At 42.2% G+C, this 18,455-nt stretch overlaps 1 protein-coding gene across 3 annotated transcripts; it reads right to left on the bottom strand.

The window, feature by feature from the left end:
* Window positions 1–250: 250 nt before the first annotated feature.
* atg9a (ATG9 autophagy related 9 homolog A) lies at window positions 251–12,715 on the bottom strand. Of its 3 annotated transcripts, none has more exons than XM_079573197.1 (20): window positions 12,471–12,715; window positions 12,296–12,378; window positions 11,231–11,382; window positions 11,106–11,149; window positions 9,528–9,592; window positions 9,250–9,399; window positions 9,021–9,162; window positions 8,810–8,950; window positions 8,622–8,742; window positions 8,196–8,371; window positions 7,993–8,115; window positions 6,481–6,668; window positions 6,254–6,407; window positions 6,011–6,190; window positions 5,715–5,927; window positions 5,022–5,248; window positions 4,818–4,935; window positions 2,565–2,820; window positions 966–1,111; window positions 251–886 (listed from the first exon to the last, which is right to left on the bottom strand). In XM_079573197.1, the coding sequence occupies exons 3-20, from the start codon at window positions 11,331–11,333 to the stop codon at window positions 878–880; spliced, it is 2,556 nt and encodes an 851-aa protein (XP_079429323.1). In that variant the 5' UTR covers window positions 11,334–11,382; window positions 12,296–12,378; window positions 12,471–12,715; the 3' UTR covers window positions 251–877. The 3 variants fall into 3 exon arrangements, with proteins under 3 accessions (XP_079429323.1, XP_079429322.1, XP_079429324.1); XM_079573196.1 differs by having other exon boundaries at window positions 12,296–12,350; XM_079573198.1 differs by lacking the exon at window positions 12,296–12,378.
* Between the last annotated feature and the right edge of the window lie 5,740 nt (window positions 12,716–18,455).

Here is an 18,455-nt window from a genome sequence, read left to right as displayed (position 1 = left end):
AACACTGACTGAAAAGTCTATCAAACGTCCCAAAATTTAAATTAAATTAAAGAGTAAAAAGAAAGACTCATAATGTACAAATAAATTCATCATAAAAAGTAAATCTTGTGTCAAATAGAAATATGCGACATTGAGCAGTGAACAGAACAAACACGTTTAAAAGTCTTTATCTTGTCCCTTTGGCCAATAATTCAGACTCAATAGCCCACCAGTGGTAATAATAGCATTTAATAACAATGCCCCAAAAACGGTTCATTCTTTATTACATCATTCTTTATTATTTCCCATGGCACTTCCTGTTTCCATAAATAAACAATATAGAAAGTACAAACAAATACATGAACCTCAGGACACCAAGAGTTTTGATAAAGTGCAAAAGTACGGGTGAACGGATTAAAGATGAACCATGCTGAGATGGGAGATGTCTCGAACAGTTCCCCTTGTAGAAAAATCATTTGTGCTTGGGGTATCTTCGGTTTGGCAATTCTTGTATTCGTACAGTTGTTGTTGTTTTTACTTGGTATGATTCAATAATAAAAAATATCTGGCAAAGCAATATTAAAATAAACATTCCTCAAAATTACATTACTTTACAGAACATAAATAAAAGCATTATTTACATTGTTGTTTATCTACCAACATAAACCACATTTAAGTGGGGCCAGGAATGAGACATGACTACACAATGTCATTTACAGTGGTCGATGCCAATAAACAGAATGCTGTGGCCCCACATGATACACTGAAGTCTAGAATTACTTTACTATGGATCTGTGGGTTCAAAGGATTTCCATACTTCCTGCTCATTATGACGGTTTAGGATGGATATGAAGTGTAAACAGTCAGCATGGATGTCTGAAGCCGGTATGCTACAATGTTACGTCACCTAAGATTTAAAAAAAAACAGAAAAAAAGAAAGCATTATGAAGACTTATATCAATACACCATTTTCTGCTTGTACACACCTTATGTATGTGAGGGGGCATGTCATCGTCGGAGCTCTCCTCTGGAAGGGGCTCTGGGTATCTGGGCGTAGCCTGATTGTCGTCGGCCCAACCTCCCATAGGCACACGCGCAGTCCTCACAAACTTAGTCCCTGCCCCTGAAGGATCTGACACAAACAAGTGATGTTACAGGCGACTTCTATACAGTTTTTACTTTACTTTACTTTGTTATCAGAACAAAAAAAGCAGAGGCGTTCAGCAAGTAAATGTACGTAAAGGTTCATTATGCAACTTTTGATGCGCCTTTTTTGTGACCTTGCAGTGAACTTTCAGTGGTGCCTTTCTTTCCATCCCGGTGGCCTCTAGGACACTCCAGGGCAATTGTTTTTAGGGTTTCTGGTAGATTTACACTGCTGATGTAACTGTCTCCATGGTTACGTATATGTTCTATCAATTAAACTTACCAGAAACCCTTAAAGCAGTACTAAGTAACTTATTTACCTTAATAAATCCTTTCCGTAGTCCCTGTGGGGGTAATACAAGTGTTAATGGGATGATTGGAGGGTCTTTCATCTCCCCCTGGTGTCTCTGGACAGAAAACCAGGTTTGCAACTTGGCTGCCACCGGTCCGGAGAAAGCAATACACACTAATGAAATCACGAAGAAGGAGCTAACATGCTAACGGGCAAAGCTAACTGCGGGCGAACGTCACTTTAAACAGTATTTACAGCAAAGTTTGAGTGAAAAAAAAAAAAATCCATAGTATAATTGGATGCACAGTAACCCTCTCTCCCTTCGCCTTTCCTGTCAGCGTCGTATTTACTCTCCAAGACAATTAATAAGTTAAAAAATCGTAACTTCCTACTACACCTGCAGTTGCGCTTATGGCCTCTAGGGGGAAGAGTTACTTAGTACTGCTTTAAAAACTTAAAATAAAATGCATCCTCATGCATCATCAGGTCACCTGTATAGAAAGCAAAGGTGCCATGCTAACCACCCATACAGCCCCAGGGTCAATGAAAGGTACAAAAAAAGCACTAATGAAAACGTTTTTTTCCCAAAGAAAAAGTTGCATCTTTAAATACTGTACATAAGTATCATTTTTGAGGATGTGTACAAGTGTATTTCACCGGAGTTATTTGTTTGTTACTACTTTCAACTCTACTACCTTTGAAAGATTAAAATACTTTCTACTTTCTACTACTTTGGCGATGTGTCTGGTTTATTTTAAAGGTTGTTATGCAAACTCCAGAGCAGTAGGTGGCGCTGTGCTGTCATGTACTGTCAAATTTATGCCACTGACTCCCAACAAGAAAGAAAGTACAGTATGTCCCACTCAAGTTGCCATACGGGTGCGAAATCTGGGCACAAATTATTATTAACAACTTATTTAAACCAATTTGTACTTTCTGCATTGGATATTCAAGTGCTTTCAACGGCAAATACTTCAGTACTTCCACTTCTGTAAACATCTGAGTAACTTTTATTTGTACCGGAGCAATATTTCACCAAAAGTATCTGTACTTTCACTCAAGTAATGAAATCAAGCACTGAAAAAAAGGTATTTGAAAGATTTGTGACATGATTTCAGACAACATGCACAACAGGGGAGTTACTTACCAACACCCGCTTGTCGGTCAGCAGAAGACGGCGCCCCCTCCTGGCCACTGGTGTTGGTGCCGGTGTCGGAGTTGGACTTGGGGAGCTCGCTGGGGCTGGGGACCGCGGCGGGGAAGGTGTGCGAGCGGGGGAGGTGCCGGGAGCGCGGCTGGGGTTCGCTCCTCACCTCGTCCGGGATGCTGTCGCTGCTCTCGTCGCTGTCCTGCCTGTGCCACGTGTGACGGGGCAGGTCCCCGCGTGACTGCTGTTTGTGGAACTATGGGAAGAGAAAAGAACGAACAGTAAAAGTTAAGCGAGTCGAAATTAAAGTATGAACCATGATAGCCACACAAAAGTGCTAATCCACGCAGGGGAGAGAAATTGAAGTTTGACTAAGGAGTTTCATGAATGAGATTCTCCATGACGTTTCCCAGAGTGTGGGCTGGCCTTCTGAGAGTGGAAGTAATACACAGTAAATATACAGGTTTAATAAAATGTGTGTATGTCAAAGCTCATTAACTTGTATATATTTAGTTAAAGTAACTGGCCACCATTTTTCCATACTGAGATATGAGCTTACCTGAGCTTAGATGAGTTGATGCGTAACTGTCTGGTCTTTGTGCGTGCGCTCAGTCACGCAAAAAGACCAAAGATGTTGCTAGCATTTAGCCTCTCCTCTCCTCACTCTCGGGCAGTAAAGTGAAGATATTACTGCAAACCTTAAGACCTCGAAGTGCTCCTAAGGTGTTATTACGCCTTACAATATATAGTTCCCCTTTTTATCCGTTTAGAAAATCAACATGTTTAATTTTGTGTGACTAGACTTGGATCTTGGACTTGGATCGATCTCTGCTGAGACTGCTGCCCCCGCGACCCCGCCCCGGATAAAGCGGAAGAAAATGGATGGATGGATAGACTTGGATCGTGTCACTACTCACGAAAGCGCATTTAAATAGGGAAAACGTGGAAGAGCTTGGTCGCTTCTAACTTCAACCCCATTTGGCCCCATAGAGGAGAGGAGGAGAGGCTAAATGCTAACAATATCTTTGGTCTTTTTGCGTGAGTGAGTGCAAGCATAAAGACCAGACAGGTACGCATCAACTCGTCTAAGCTCAGGTAAGAACATATCTCAGCATGGAAAAACAGTGGCCTGTTCCTTTAAAAATGTCCCTTTCTTTCCACTTTTTAGGCAGAGCAAGAAATGTTACCACCTAGTGTTCCCACTTGTTCCAATGCAGAATTATGGGATTGATCGCAATGCGCTATTATTCTTATTATTATAAGTGATTTAGCCCACAGTGTGAACATAGCTTTAGCAGAGTAATAAACAGGAGTCAAACTTTCTCAATCTTAATTTAAAAACAAGTTTTTGCTTGTTGTATGATAGTCAACATACAAAAGTAAACTGCCTCGCCAGAAAAAAAAGGATTCTCCTGGCATTGTTGTCTTGGAATATGCTTGTGGCATCAGGGAAGAAGAAATCAATTGATGGAGTAACCTGGTCACTCATGATGTTCAGGCAGTCAGCTAATCTCTGTTTTTATTTATTGCATTTTACTAGGGCTGCAACTAACAATTATTTTGTCATCGATTAATCTATCGAATATATTTACTATTAATCGATTAATTGCTTGGCTGTGAATGGTGTAGGAAAATTGGATTTTTTCCCAAAAAAATTATCACATAAAGCTTAAGTGGCGCCGCTTGAGGACACGTTGATGGAGGAAACTTAAAGTGAATGTTTGTTGGAGGCTCTTGGCGCTAATTCTGCTTCTGATTGGATGAGACAAATGGATATTTATGAAATTTACAATGTACAAAACACAACAGACCCTTACTATGAAAAACAAAGTAGGTTTTCATCAAAAATGCTACATTTTCATGTCTTTTTTGCCCTATTTGAGTCTGTGTGAACCAGAAAACGATTAATCGATTATTGAAATAGTTGACAACTATTTTAGTAATCGATTAGTCGTCGATTAATCGATTAGTCGTTTCAGCCCTACATTGTACAAGATACAGTTTAATTCATTCATGTGTTGCTGAACCTAGACCTGACCAACTGCAGCAGCCTCAGACCATAACAGTTATATTTTTGTTTTTTGTGTTTGTTCGGGGGGGGTCAAGCCATGTAACTACACTGCTCTAAACACAACAGCTTGAAGATAAAAAACAAAATCTAGACAAAGGTCACAATATTCCGCCAAAATGCCCCAAGATGGCATCGTCAGTGCTGCTATAATCTCAGTATATATGCTTGCTTTCCAACTTTACCTCATGCATGTAAAGGGCATGGATGCTCATCTCCGTGGAGGCGTATTCTGAAAGGACCAAACTGGTCAGCTGCCCCTCCCACGCGCTGCTGCCTGAGCTCACGGTCCGCGCATCCGTCCTACAAACCAACACAAGAAACGCACAGAAATGACATGATAAGTAAATGACTGTATGTGAAGTGCAGTCCAACAGCACGTTTCCTACCCAGAGCCCGCCATGGCCTTGCTCACGGAGGAAGCGTGGCCTCTGTGGGCCGCGCTCAGACTGCCCCTCAGGTACAGACTGCCGCTGACGGGGGACAGAGAGCGCAGGGCGGACGCGCTGTCGTTGATGGCTGCAGCCGCGTGGTTGGCTAAAGAAGCGTCCCGGGCAAAGTGAACGGAGCCCAGCGTCGACGGGCCGGTCAGGAGGTTCGCAATAAGACTCCGCGGCTGGAAGAAAGAGATGAAACTATCACCAACAGAATATTACTTAAGAATAGTCATTAAAAACACAGCAATTGGCTACCGGCAAATGCTATTTCTCAGAAGAGATTCCATTTTGGGCCCAATAGACCCCTTTCCTCCCTCAATTAGCTGAAGGCAGTAACAAAGCATCGGAAAGATTAAACTAAAACTAGCAATCAGAAATGCAAAGTCACAGCTTTAAAATGTTGTGTGTTTAGGTGCAAGAATGGGAGGAACAACATTTAGAGCTGTAAATTAAGGTTTTATCAGATCCAACAACACCATGTTAATCTGGCGCATTAAAATTAAAATTGTAGGCCTAATATTCAGCTTTAGGGTTTAGAAGTAGTAGTATTCATAAGCTTTCATTTATCCCTGTTCAAATTATGTACTACTAATCACATAAATGGCACAAAGATCTTTCCGATAATTGTTGAGCTCCATTTTGTACCTCCGACTCCGACAGGGAATAGTGGAGCGTGTCCCCTGCGAGCCCGGCGGCCTCCCTGTGGACCCGTTCCTTGAGCTGGCTGAGGAAGTGGGTGGTCTCTTGCGGAGGCTGCCATTGAGGATTAGTGATGGCGAAGTGCATGAGAGACAGCTCCGTCTTCCCGTCCTCGGCCTGTTGGTAGATAGACGCCTCGGTCTTCCCCTCCGACATCCACTGAGGAGGAGAGAAAAGAAACTTCAAAAAATCTCTCCCAACGCAGATCGATATTTTCATCTTCATTTCTTCTTGCGTCTTACCGCAGGATGTCCGTGCTGTCGGATGTCCATCTGAGCGAAGGAGCAGGTGTCGCCCACTCCCACCACCTCCACTGTGAAGTTTCGGAAGAAGTCAATGATCTGAAGGGACTTTCTCCGCAGGCTGAAGATCAGGATGATGGGCGTCACGACCGGACTGAGCAGCTCCTCCAGGATAAACACCTACAAGCAACAAAGAAAGCATTAGTGAAAAGGGATGAAAAGTGGCTGGATATGGATACTTACGGCTTTGTATTGGAAGAGCTGTGAGAACTGGTCGCGGGTCTCGGAGCGGTGAGCGTTGCCCTGCCAGTGGTCAGGCATGTAATGTATATGAGCCAGGATCACCCTGAGAAGCTGCTCCGGACAGAACACCATGTGCTTCTCCGGAATAAACGACCTGCACACAAACAGCTCCATATTCTTAACACCCGTTCGTTTATGGTACACGTCGGTTTGCGTCGGTCTTTTACCTGCAGATGGTGATGCACACTCCCAGCAGGGTGATGGATGAGAGGACGTGCTCCACCGCCAGCACATCCTCGTCGTAAATCGTCAAGGCGATGAGCACAGCCAGGACAGAGCCCGCGAAAAATGCCACATTTTTGGCCATGACGGTGAGCAGGGGCGAGAGGAAGCAGTTCATGTACTTGGATGCAGCCTGACAGATGGGGAGGAAAAAAAGAAAGTAAAATATATATTCTGCACAATTTACACAGTACAACTTCTTATTGTTTTATTTCTATTGTTCAGTCAATTAAGTTTAGACTGTATAAGACAATGAGCTCTAACTTTAAACAGACACATGGCAGGTAACATTGCTGCTATGCTTAGGTGCTTATATGCATGTTACAATTATTTTATAACATTGTAAATGTCAGATGATTCATAGATAAGTTAAAGCTTTTTAAACTGAGCAGCTGAACCCCACTGTAATCTCTACAATTTGCTTGAGTAACCTTTTCACTTCAAGCTACAGCATTATTCTCTCCCTTTTATATAGTTATTTAAAGAGGGGGTATTATGCTTTTTTCAATCACATAGCCCCAGTCTATAGCACACCACAATGATGACCAAACCTTCTGTTGGTCTGTAAATGCAGTAAATTAGAAAAACTGCCTTGTGTAAAATTGCTCTCTCAAAATGGCTGTAGTGAATGTCTTGAATTAGGCCTCTGTCTCTTTAAGAACCTCTGAGCCTTTCCGACACGCCCCCTACACACGCTGTCTGTGGCATCAGTGGGGAGGGGGTTCTGCTGAGGAGCAGTGGTTGGTTACTCGGCTGGTGACGAAAGCTCGGAGGTGTCTCCAGGAGGTGGGGGCGTTCCTAGGAGGACTCAGGCAAACCTATCCCTAAAATGGCCGCCATCAGAGTGAATGTGCCGCCACGTGAATGTGCCAAGGCAACACTTCAGCCATGTTTTTAATGAGGGAATGACATAATAACATGATGTAAAGCTTGAAAAAGTCGATTTTGCATAATAATACCCCCCCTTTAATAAACATGTAGCTTTCTGCGATGCCGTTTTCTTCATTGTGAGAGCAAAATATCCATGGTTCAGCAGCAGCAAGGTTAATGTGCGTTCTAAGATGCAGATGATCAATTAAGCTTAATGTTGAGTGTGTTTAATCAGGCTGAATATTTGCTGATAAAGAAGTCACAAAGGGCATGGCACACAGCCGCTGTGTCGAGCTGTTGACCCTTGACAGATTGCAGCGATCGATTCACTAGCCCTTTTATTTTTCTAGTCAAAACTAAATAGCTCCCAGTCATTTATTGCCAGGGAACGGATGTGTTCGTGAGCAGAGCTGTTCATTTCCCTGCGGTTCTGATCTCGGGCTTGGACTATTTTATCCACAGAACGAGAACAAATCTGAGAACTTCCATCTGCCTCCATACAATATCTCTCTCTGATTTCACCCAGAGGGGGCGGGGCCTCAGGAAAAGCGCCCAGATGTTGCTCCCGTCTACGCAGTTTGACAGACCTTGTATCCTTTGCTGAGGCGCGACATGAGCTCATGGTCCAGCTCATTGAAGTGGCGCAGGTAGCAGCGTCCGTACAGAGACCAGCAGCGCGCTCCCAGTGAACCGGGCTCTCGTTTGATCACCTGCACACGCACACGCAACATGTCTTCAAGTCATTCATGTGAAAACAAGAGGCTGTGGGTGTCAACATGCGAGCACGCACCTCTGTGTAGCTAAAGAAGGCGTAGAGAATCTGCCACACCAAGATGACAGGGCACAGCAACAAATTGGCGATGCCGATCCACAGGATTCGAGATGCTAGCTTGTCGGCTAGGTCGTGCCGGTTTCCTCCTCGCTTGTACTCAGGCTTCAGGCTCCACTCGTTCTCAAACAGAGAACCTACGCAATATGACACACAACACAAGAAAGGGTTGAGGAATGAGTGAAGGAAGAGTGTGGACGTCCAAGAACCGAATCTAAAGACTTATACAAGGCCTTAAAATAGGATGAAAGGGGATTACGGAATTGAAGGAAAAATCAGATACTCCAGCTTTAAATTTTAGCAGCTAATTTTTTATACTATACTATTTTTATACTACCGAAATGTATTTAGTGCTCATGTTCAGCCCTGCATTCCCCAAACACAAACCTGGGCCCCAGAAGAAGATGAGTTCGAAGTTGTACTTGAGGCCTCTGGTGTAGAAGACGTACTCCCCGAGGACAGGGAGCTGAAATCTGACTGGAAGAAGGGATTTATTCACCATAGCAACCTGAAAACAGACAGAAGAGGGTTGCGGCACTACTTACGCTACTTCATATTACGAAATCGTTTCTTACCATGTAATTCTTAAATCGCAGAATTCTGTGATAAACGTCCAGCTCTGACAGCTCCTTCTTATGGATGCAGATCTGGTGCTCCTTTTGTGTTTCCACTATTCTGGCTTGCACTTCCTGCCATGTCGCGTAAGGAAGCTCTGACTGCAAAGCACGCATTAGAGCGAATATATAACAAGGCGCATCATGTAAGTCGCGTCACTTCTCGTCTTACCATGCTCATTTTCAGCGCATTTCGATAAAAGGATCGGATCTCCCAGTAGCAGCACACGTTGTATATGAACTTCACCAGACGATGCAGCCAAAACACTCCAGAGATTACAAGAACGAAGATTACGAAGGCGTTTTCCGTTATTCTGGAGCGGAAACATTATTCATGATGAGGGAATGACTAAAAGAGCAACTCGGTGTAAACAGCAGAATGGCAAAATGTATTTTATTACCGAGCGGAGCAGACGTCCATCGGGATAAAGGCGTCGGGCAACGTCACCTTGGAGGAGTCTGTGTGATTCACAAACTTGTTGGCAAAGAGAATGTCATAGTCCACACAGTTGGCGAGGAACACGGTGAAGCCGACCACAAACAGCAACTGACTGGAGAGAGAAACACGGAAGGAAAGTGGAAAATACAGATTACGCCGCAATACAGTGAACGAAAATGTGATTGTATTTTTGGTGGAGGATGTGTACAAATGAGTTGTTTGGCGGCGGGTTATACGTACACGAGCTCAAAAAGCTCTCCCAGCAGCATGCAGGTGAATCCGTTTTTCTGGTGGAGCTTATAAACGTGCACAAAGTCAAGGCATAATACACAAAGCACTATACGCTACTACAAAACTGCTAACTGTATGTTAAGAAAAAAAGTAAGTCTCTAGCCCATTCCTGTGCGGAGTTATGAATTTTTAAAGAATAACCAGAATGCTCACTCCAGCCACAAGGGGCAGCTTAAATTTAAAAATAAAAACGATTTTCTCACGTGTCCAGCAGAGGGCACTGATGTGAGAGATCAAGATATGAACAACACATTATAGCCACGTGGTAAATGCTCATTCTGCCCCAGGGTAGCTGTGGCTTCAATAACAGCTTACCACCACTGAGTGTGGAGTTAATGAATAATTACTGCTATGGAGCACTTTGAGAAACTTGTGACAAAGGTTTGCAAAGTGCAATACAAGTGTAAGCTTGTTATTGATTAGGCTACAGTCAAGTTGGGGCTTCTACCAAATCACAGCTTATTATTATTAATTTATTGGAAAAATGTTCCCTTCGGCCCGCGACCCGCCGTGGGAGCTGCATTTCAGCCCACGACCCACAATGAGTTTGACACCCCTGGTCTGGAGTATGGAGATCTATACAGTGTCTGTAACAGAGCCTGGGAAATGTAGAAAAAAAACTCTGATTTTTACTTCACAAGTAGTGAACTTAAACGAGAAAGTTGGGAAATGGGCCTCTAAACTCATGCCTGTGTATTTCATTGGGACATTCCAACATGTTGCACAATGTGGCTACGCAAGTTGCTTTGAGCTGAAATTGTGGGCGCCAGCACTTCCTTTCCGTATTAATTTCTATTAAGATTAGCTTAGACCCGTTCGAATAATCATATTTCCTGAAGATTCTGTGGCAGATGATCACTAACTGCATGATAACGAGTTGATGTACGATGTAAATACGGAAGTGGAGAAAACGTCAGGAAGGTCAGTGAGTTTGACTTGAAGCTAAAAAGCATTGCAAAATTTGAAATAGCGCCTCAAATATGAACTAATCTGCATCAAAACGATAGTCTTGTCTATAACATTTTTATAGGTATTGATTTATTTATTTTTTTGTCTTTTCGCCTTTAACTTGAAGACAAACAATCAGTCTCCTCTGAACTACAGTAGCTACGTCCTACATCAAGTTTTTAACCCAAAGTAAGTGATCATCCACCGGGAACCCACAGTCCACCAGGTAATCTTTAGAAAGTACGATTATTCCATTCGGTCTGAGCTAATCCCCATAGGAAATGAATACAGACAGGAAGAACTGGCGCTCACAACTTCAGGTTAGAGGAACTAGCAGAGCCGCATCGTGCAACAAGCCAAATTTAGAAAATCGCAAGAGTCAAGGCCACATAAACACATAAAACAGCATTAGTTCAGAGAGTTCAGGTGAGGTTGTTAACAATATACAAAATACAAGTAAATCAGTATATGGTATAAGTGTTTCCATTATTCAACATTATCAATCACAGACAAAATGCCCATTTGTTCGTATACCCTTCAGTGCCAATTAAAACCACTGCTAGTGATGGACAAGGATATTCTCTGGAAAAACAGGTCCAGGTTCTCTATGTGGTGCCATTGGGCTGTAAAAAAAAAAAAAAGTGCACGTAGGTTACATTGTATTCTAAAAAAACGAGCAACTTTATACGTGTATAGTGTCTTACATTTGACGCCTTCGGGCACGTGCATGAGCAGGTTCTCCTCCCCGGGAGGAGAGTCCGAGTAGGACCCCTCCAGACGCTGGTACTCTGTGTCAAAGTGTGCCATCGCAACAGCAGCTCCAGCCTTATCAAACAGTCAGCAGCACAACTACACACTATGGACGAGAGCGGGTGGGAAAAGACGAGTTAGAAAATAGATAACCATGCACTAGTCAAATGAAGTACATATACAGGAATATCTGATGGGCATTTATAAAAGTTAGGATGAGCTACACAAAGCTAGAACGTCCCAGGTGTGATCGCCACGAGTACGGTGTGAATGAATATTGATTTCAGTGTGGCATTTTGAGAAACTTGGTAGCACAGGCTTGAAAAGCACAATAGAAACGTAAGCCATTATCACTTTTATTAATAACCTACCATAGCTCTGTGTGACAAAAATATATAATATCTATAATATATTGTATATTAAGCCCTGATGAACCCCTGGTTGTCGATACATGTTGGCCTGGCCATCTAAATAATTAAAGGCCTTTTCAGTACTTACTCAAGCTCTGCACATGTGTTTGGAGTGCCTGGGTTTGCTGTTTTTTTTTTCCAAGTTGGATCCCTTTCCCAAGAGCACCCATACTAACTTTTGGAATACATGGGGACACCGAGAGCAGTCAGTCATATTGTTGTACTACAGTATTATTGATGACAAAGCAATACTACCCGTTTAAAGGTCACGCTTTGCATTTGTTTGTTTAACATAGAAGAGGCAAGCCACACCTGTGACTATGAATCATTTGGAAGCAAAGCAAACATTAGTCTGCTTTACATTATACACATGTCATGACTTAATCTATGGCATAAGCATAAATTAGTATTATATTATAATTTATTCCAAAATGTAGCCTAGATAGAAAGACTGAATGAGCCTCATACTGTGATGATGTAGTCTCAGAGGTTGTTCACATTTTTATTTTTCAACATTCAAGACACAATAATGTACTAGTGATCTTATAATACATGATGGTCATATTACGTTGTATTTGACTGTAACTAGGACGCAAATGTAAATGTTACCTCCAGTGCAGTGAAGCACAGCCAATCCAGCCCTTGTGTTTACCCAACATCTCAGCTAGAAATAAGGAAGAGACAAGAGAGCACTGCTCACATTTTAATGCAGTGTACTATAAGGTCCAAGGGTCGTGGCTGAAGCCACCACAAAACCGCAACATAACAGATAAATGTAGCTCACCAGACAGTGCGGACAGGTAAGAATGCAGAGCTTGACTCAGGTGTTGTTGTCACAGCACATAGGCCTCCTCCTGCCTCTCCCAAAAACATGGCACATCACATTCCGCAACGCTAAGCTAACCGTGTAAAGAGCTATGACTCAGGAATAAAAAAGGCAGATTGACCCGTGCACGCTTCGTTTCCCTTGTGATTTCTCCGAAAGCTAAACGTGGTGATCACTTTCTATTTCGAAACGTAGGCAGCAGCAGCAGCAGCAGCAGCAGCAGCAGCAGCTATCCCACCGTGATGTCTGATGTGCCTGTCATCAACAGAGTGGCACGGACAGTATCCAATCAGAAAACGACATCGATGATAATAAAAAGGATGGCCAATTGTGCACTGCGGAAGGCGGGCTCAAGCGTGTTTTGACCAGAAGCCCCGCCCAGAGCCGCCATGTTGGTTCACTCTGCCCTGTGCGCTCAGCGACATCTGCTGGTCAAAGTAAGGACTGCAGCTGAAGAAAAAACCGCTAAACTACCAAACAGGAGTAACGTCTCGTTGATATTATACATTTATCTCAATGTAGGAATAAGTGATTTTGCAACAACACGTGCAAAAAATGAATGAAAAAAAAAGAGAATGTCTTGAGGCTGGCGCGTGTGTGAATTTTGCTTGATAAGAAAGAGACACAATACACAAATGTCTGACGTTACGTGTACGACATTTTTGTTCACAATTATTTTAGGTTAGTGCATATGTCGCGAGAAATTAACCTACAAACACCTGACACAAGGTAAGTTTTATTCTATTTTTTCCATCTTTTTTAACTGAGATTATGAACTTAAAATAAGGTAGCCTTTTTATTAAGGTACAGTAGATGTATAATAGCAAATACTTTCAATATAGAGAATATGCAGATAGATGCCCTTCCATCCAGGGGCGGACTGGCCACATGTCCGTTCTGGAAGAGCACAGAAGGGCCACTGGCTCTAGGGCCACCAGTCCCGCCTCAACCGAGCTTTACCCAAATCTAAAAGCTCAAAAGAAAAGCATCAAAATAGCGAGAAATAGAGGATGAAAACAAAACCAAAATGTGCTGGAAAAGCAACAAAAACAAAAGAGAACATGAGAAAAACAAAAAATGATAGAAAAAATAATGAAAAAAACAACAAAAATATGACAAAAATGACGTGACAAAAAGCTACCATCACTTTTGAGGGTCTTAGCTTTCAAATGAGGCGCTACATTGTTGCTCTTCAGTCGAGAAGCTTTTAGATTTGGGTAAAGTCCAGTATAAAAAAAATATGAATCTAAAAGGAATTCCGTGGAGTATGGTGTGCCACAAGGTTCAATTTTGGGACCACTATTATTTATTATTTATATTAATGATTTTGCTTCTGTTTCTACGACCACATTTCCAGTTCTTTTTGCTGATGATACCGATCAAAAAATAATAATGAAAAGTCGACCTGGGGAAAATACACTCGGTTAAGGCGGGGGGTAAAATGTTAAAATATGTATTTGTGGAAGTGTCACAATTACGCTAATTTGGGCCAGGCTGGTCAGAGTCCAGGGCTGTTTTTCAGTCCCAGTCCGCCCCTGCTTCCACCATGGCAACAGCAAAGCAACAGAGCCAGATGAGTGGCAAGTTTGCATTGATTTGAAGTGGACATATCATGCATATGGGGTTTAAAATTGTTATTATTTTGTTGTCTTAGCATTGTTATGTTATTTTACGTTTTATCATATGTCTCTGTAATAATTAAATAGTATACAGGTGCTTGACTGGGCTCTTCCTGCTGGCAGCAGTAGGAAAAAACGCAATTTAAAAAAAAAACTTGCGGCATAGTTTACAGCTTCAGCGCGGCATGATGAACACACTTTGAGCTCAGAACTGATATAATGTTGGATTATGGAGGACAGTTTATTACAATGACACAATTGTATCAAGGAAGTACAGAACGAAGAGCTGACACCGTAGAAGACATAATAACATGGTTTCAAGCTCAAAAAAGTCGATATCACCCCTCTAACATCACAGTATGGAATGTTAAGAGTTCTATTGAGTATGAAAAGAATGCATGTGCAAACCCTCCAGTCATATGTTCTATGTGTTTGTATGGGTGTGTTTACAGACACAGATTGAGGCAGTGTGTGTGTGTGTAACGGGGGTCTGGTCTTTCTTAAGGGGGGGACTGGGGGGTGTCTATGAGTGTAATCGTGTTATTACTGATCTGGCTAATGGAATCTACTCTGATAGGCTTAGGCTTCGTTTAGTTTAATCCAGTTGAGAGTCTGTCACTGGTGAAGCTTAACTACTGCACGCCAACACAGCAGGATCCATCCATAAACTCACAATTTATATTTTCATTTTGACTAATATGTGACTTTGCATTCTAGTGGGTGCTGTGCTCAGAAGAACATCCCGGTCGACTGAATGACCTCATGTCTGTCTGGAGAAGGGCCTCTCCATTGGCTGCTATTGTCCTGCCTGCTGCTGCTGCTGTGGGAATGGTGGGTATGTGGGTGCGGGGAGGTGGGGCGGCGAGGGGGCCTGATGGGAAGGGCTCGGATGTGAGGAGGAATCAGAATGAAGTCATCTCTCTGGGGTCTGTTAATTGGATGGACCCCCTCGGCAAATGTTAAAAATAATTAACATATCCATTCCTGGGCTAACACAAGATTTCAATATTATACACTGGTTCGAAATGATAGAAATATTTGTGCAATGTGGCAAATGAAGATCAACACTTCATGCCCACCTCCCAATATGCTCTGGTTGTAGAAGTAAATTTAATTAACCTTTTAACTCCCACCTGAACATGTTTTCTCCTGTTCTCCAAATCTAAAAGCTTCTTCAAAATAGCGACAAAAAACGAGAAGAAAATGAGGATGTAAATTGACAAAAATGACAAAAATCTAGCAAACAAATTGAAAAAATCCATCAAAAAAGTGACAAAAATCCAGCAAAAAAAAGACAAAAATTCAGCAAAAAAGTGACAAAAGAGCGGCAGAAAATGTGACAAAACAGCAACAAAAAAGTGACAAAACAGCAACAAAAAAGTGACCAAAATCCAGCAAAAAAGTAACAAAAGTGCCATAAAAAAGTGACAAAAACACACAAGAGAAATAAAAAGTGATGACAATGGCAAAGAGGAGAGAATGCATTTGGTTTTGGCGGGTGGTAAGAGGTTAAAAGAAACTTTGAATAATACTAGGTTCAAAGGTAGGCCTGTCACAATAACAAATTTGAAGTTCGATATATTGAGGCAGGAAAGTATCGTGATAAACGATAATATTGACTCTGACGATACTCGATACTGTGAACTCTTGGACATTGAAATTAAAGTAAAACTTTGTTCTAAAAGTACATAATCATGTCCTAAAATACCACACAAGCTGCAATAAATATGAAATATAATGTAACTCAATTTGCTTCAGTTAAAAGTCAAAGTTTTACAAAGGAAAAATTAGGGGGGAGATGCTAATAAATGTTTAGACGATAAATATCGAGCCCAAATATATATTGTTTAACTGTTTTTTATTGAATGATAAGTCGATATAGTAATTATCGTGACAGCCCTATTCAAAGGCACAGCAGGGCTATGGTAACTACTGGTCATAGTGTGACTATTTATAAAACAAGAAACACCAGATTCTACTACATGCACAAAAAACTATATGAATATATGTCTGGCAGGTATTGAGACTCCATAGTGTTGGCTCCACAGGAGTGAAGAGGCTGTGAGAAAAAGCAAACAAAAGCTGTTTCGAATGGGCCCTGTCCATTACATTGTTGTTGACTCAAAACACAAGAATGATGGACTGTTAAATGAGACGAGTGTAGTCCAACTTTCCATTATTCCATTATTCATTTAAACTCTTAACATCGTCATTACTTATGGAGTGGCCGTTATTCTATGTTAAGCTCTATGGGGAAAATGAATGGGAATTTGGCGTCTCGGAGCCGAGCAGGTTTGGAGGTAAGAAATAGCCATCCATCCATCCATCCATCCATCCATCCATCCATCCATCCATTTTCTTCCGCTTTATCCGGGGCCGGGTCGCGGGGGCAGCAGTCTCAGCAGAGATGCCCAAACTTCCCGATCCACACACACCTCCTCCAGCTGTTCTGGGGGGACCCCGAGGCGACACCAGGCCAGCTCGGAGACATAGTGAGAAATAGCCTTGTCCATATTCAGTTCCGACTGCTCACTTCTCGCAGTCTTCCTCTGAGTTGTTGCGTGACGTCGCTTATGCTGACGTGTCTCAGCGGCTGATTGACACATATTTGGGCAAAGTTTTCCGACCGATGGAGTTGGGACGACAGCTCCATCTGCAGTACGACTTCTTCGGTGCAGCATCCTGTGCGTGAAAGCAAAAAGGCCCCCTCATCCCAGTTAACTGTCCCGGGGGACATGTTTTCAGGATTTCAATTGCTTCCTCTATCCAGCAACGGTGTTTATTGTCTTCCTCTGTCCCAATTTTAGCTCAGTGCAGTCTATTTAATAGCTTTCCCCTTTGTTCTGTAAGCTCAATAGAAAAACCTCATGTCAACACAAGATCTTTCAAACTGTAGCCATTTATTTAAGATACAGTCCAAGCTACAGCCATGACAATTTTCTTTTCAATATCGCAAAAAACGCACAATTTCACTTCAATTTCCTTCTCGCTCATGTTTATGCAGCAAATACACTCCATGGTTGTCCAGAGTCTGATTGAGCATGTCCTCTCAGCGCGTCGTAAACATGTAGTGGAGGAGGGACAATAGGACGGGCTACAGGGCTCATCACAGGAGACAGATTTATGCACCGAACAGAGCCATAAAACCAACCGTGTGTGACATTATGACAGATGTGATTCAGTAACGCAACAGATGACGTCCTCGCACCGGTGGATTCAGGCACTCTGTCGAATGTGTGGAGAGAAGAGAGCGTTTGAAATAAACCAATAGTGAATTTCCTCTTCTTAAAGGAAAAATCTTTTTAACCATTTTCCTAGGGTAACAACTGGTTCCTGTGCTTGTTGATTCCTATGGAGAGTTAGCCGCTTCTCGCTGAAATAAATATATACCTGAACAGTATGTGGCTAAATACTTTACTCGTGATGTAAACGAAATAGCGTCGAATGGAATTACATTCTTCAATAATTGTGGTTTACAGAAAATGTTTCTCTGAATTTCAGATTGCAGATATGCAGATGCCTGGAGTCGGCTGTTTTATTGTGAAATGGTGAGGATTTTCACCAATTTCTAGATTGACCAATGTTACCCTGTTGCAAAGGGGGGGAGATCAGACGAGAAGGGGGTTATGGGAACAGGGGTTTACGTTGCGGGTCTGCGGATGGGTCTAATAACAAAGACAGGAAGTACAGTATCAGATGGGGAATTTTTAATAGGAATGTGGCTCTGTGGAAGATTATGGGGATGAGGACAAGGCTCCAACGTGAGCGAATGCACGAAGATGTGCTCGCAGGCTGGCTGGTTCAAACCTCGCCTGGGTGCACAGCTGCGTCCTTTGGCAAGACACTTTCTAGTCTTCTGCTTAACAATATTTTGAAGGGGTTTTATTTTTTGCAGAGAGGACTTTTTAAGTATCTGTTTCCTTGCCTGATGTATTGTAAGTAAGTAATCTTTATTTATATAGCACCTTTCACAAACAAAGGCCACAAAGTGCTTCACAACACAGTTAAAAAGCAGAGTCTTGAACCCCCAAAACAAGATTTTTTCATTAATAACAAGCTTATTCGAAAAATAATCAAGATAGATCAAAATTCAGCAAATATTTGTGTCTAAAATGTTTACGAAATAAAACCAACCTTTATTTACTTTTTTTTACGCATAAACTGCCTTGTTTTTATTTAAATACAATTTCTTCTTTATTGAGACCCCTAATTTACAGGACTGCAGGTGTGACTGTGGATTTACTCGCTGCAGAATAGAACCTTTCCCAGCCCAAATCCTGTCGTGTATAGGCCAAACAAAGTCAGTGGAGCAGACAGCTCGTAT

This window comes from Gobius niger, assembly GCF_951799975.1.
Source record: "Gobius niger genome assembly, chromosome: 16".
Classification (NCBI taxonomy): Eukaryota; Metazoa; Chordata; class Actinopteri; order Gobiiformes; family Gobiidae; genus Gobius; species Gobius niger.
This window is presented reverse-complemented; position numbering and strand designations above follow the sequence as displayed.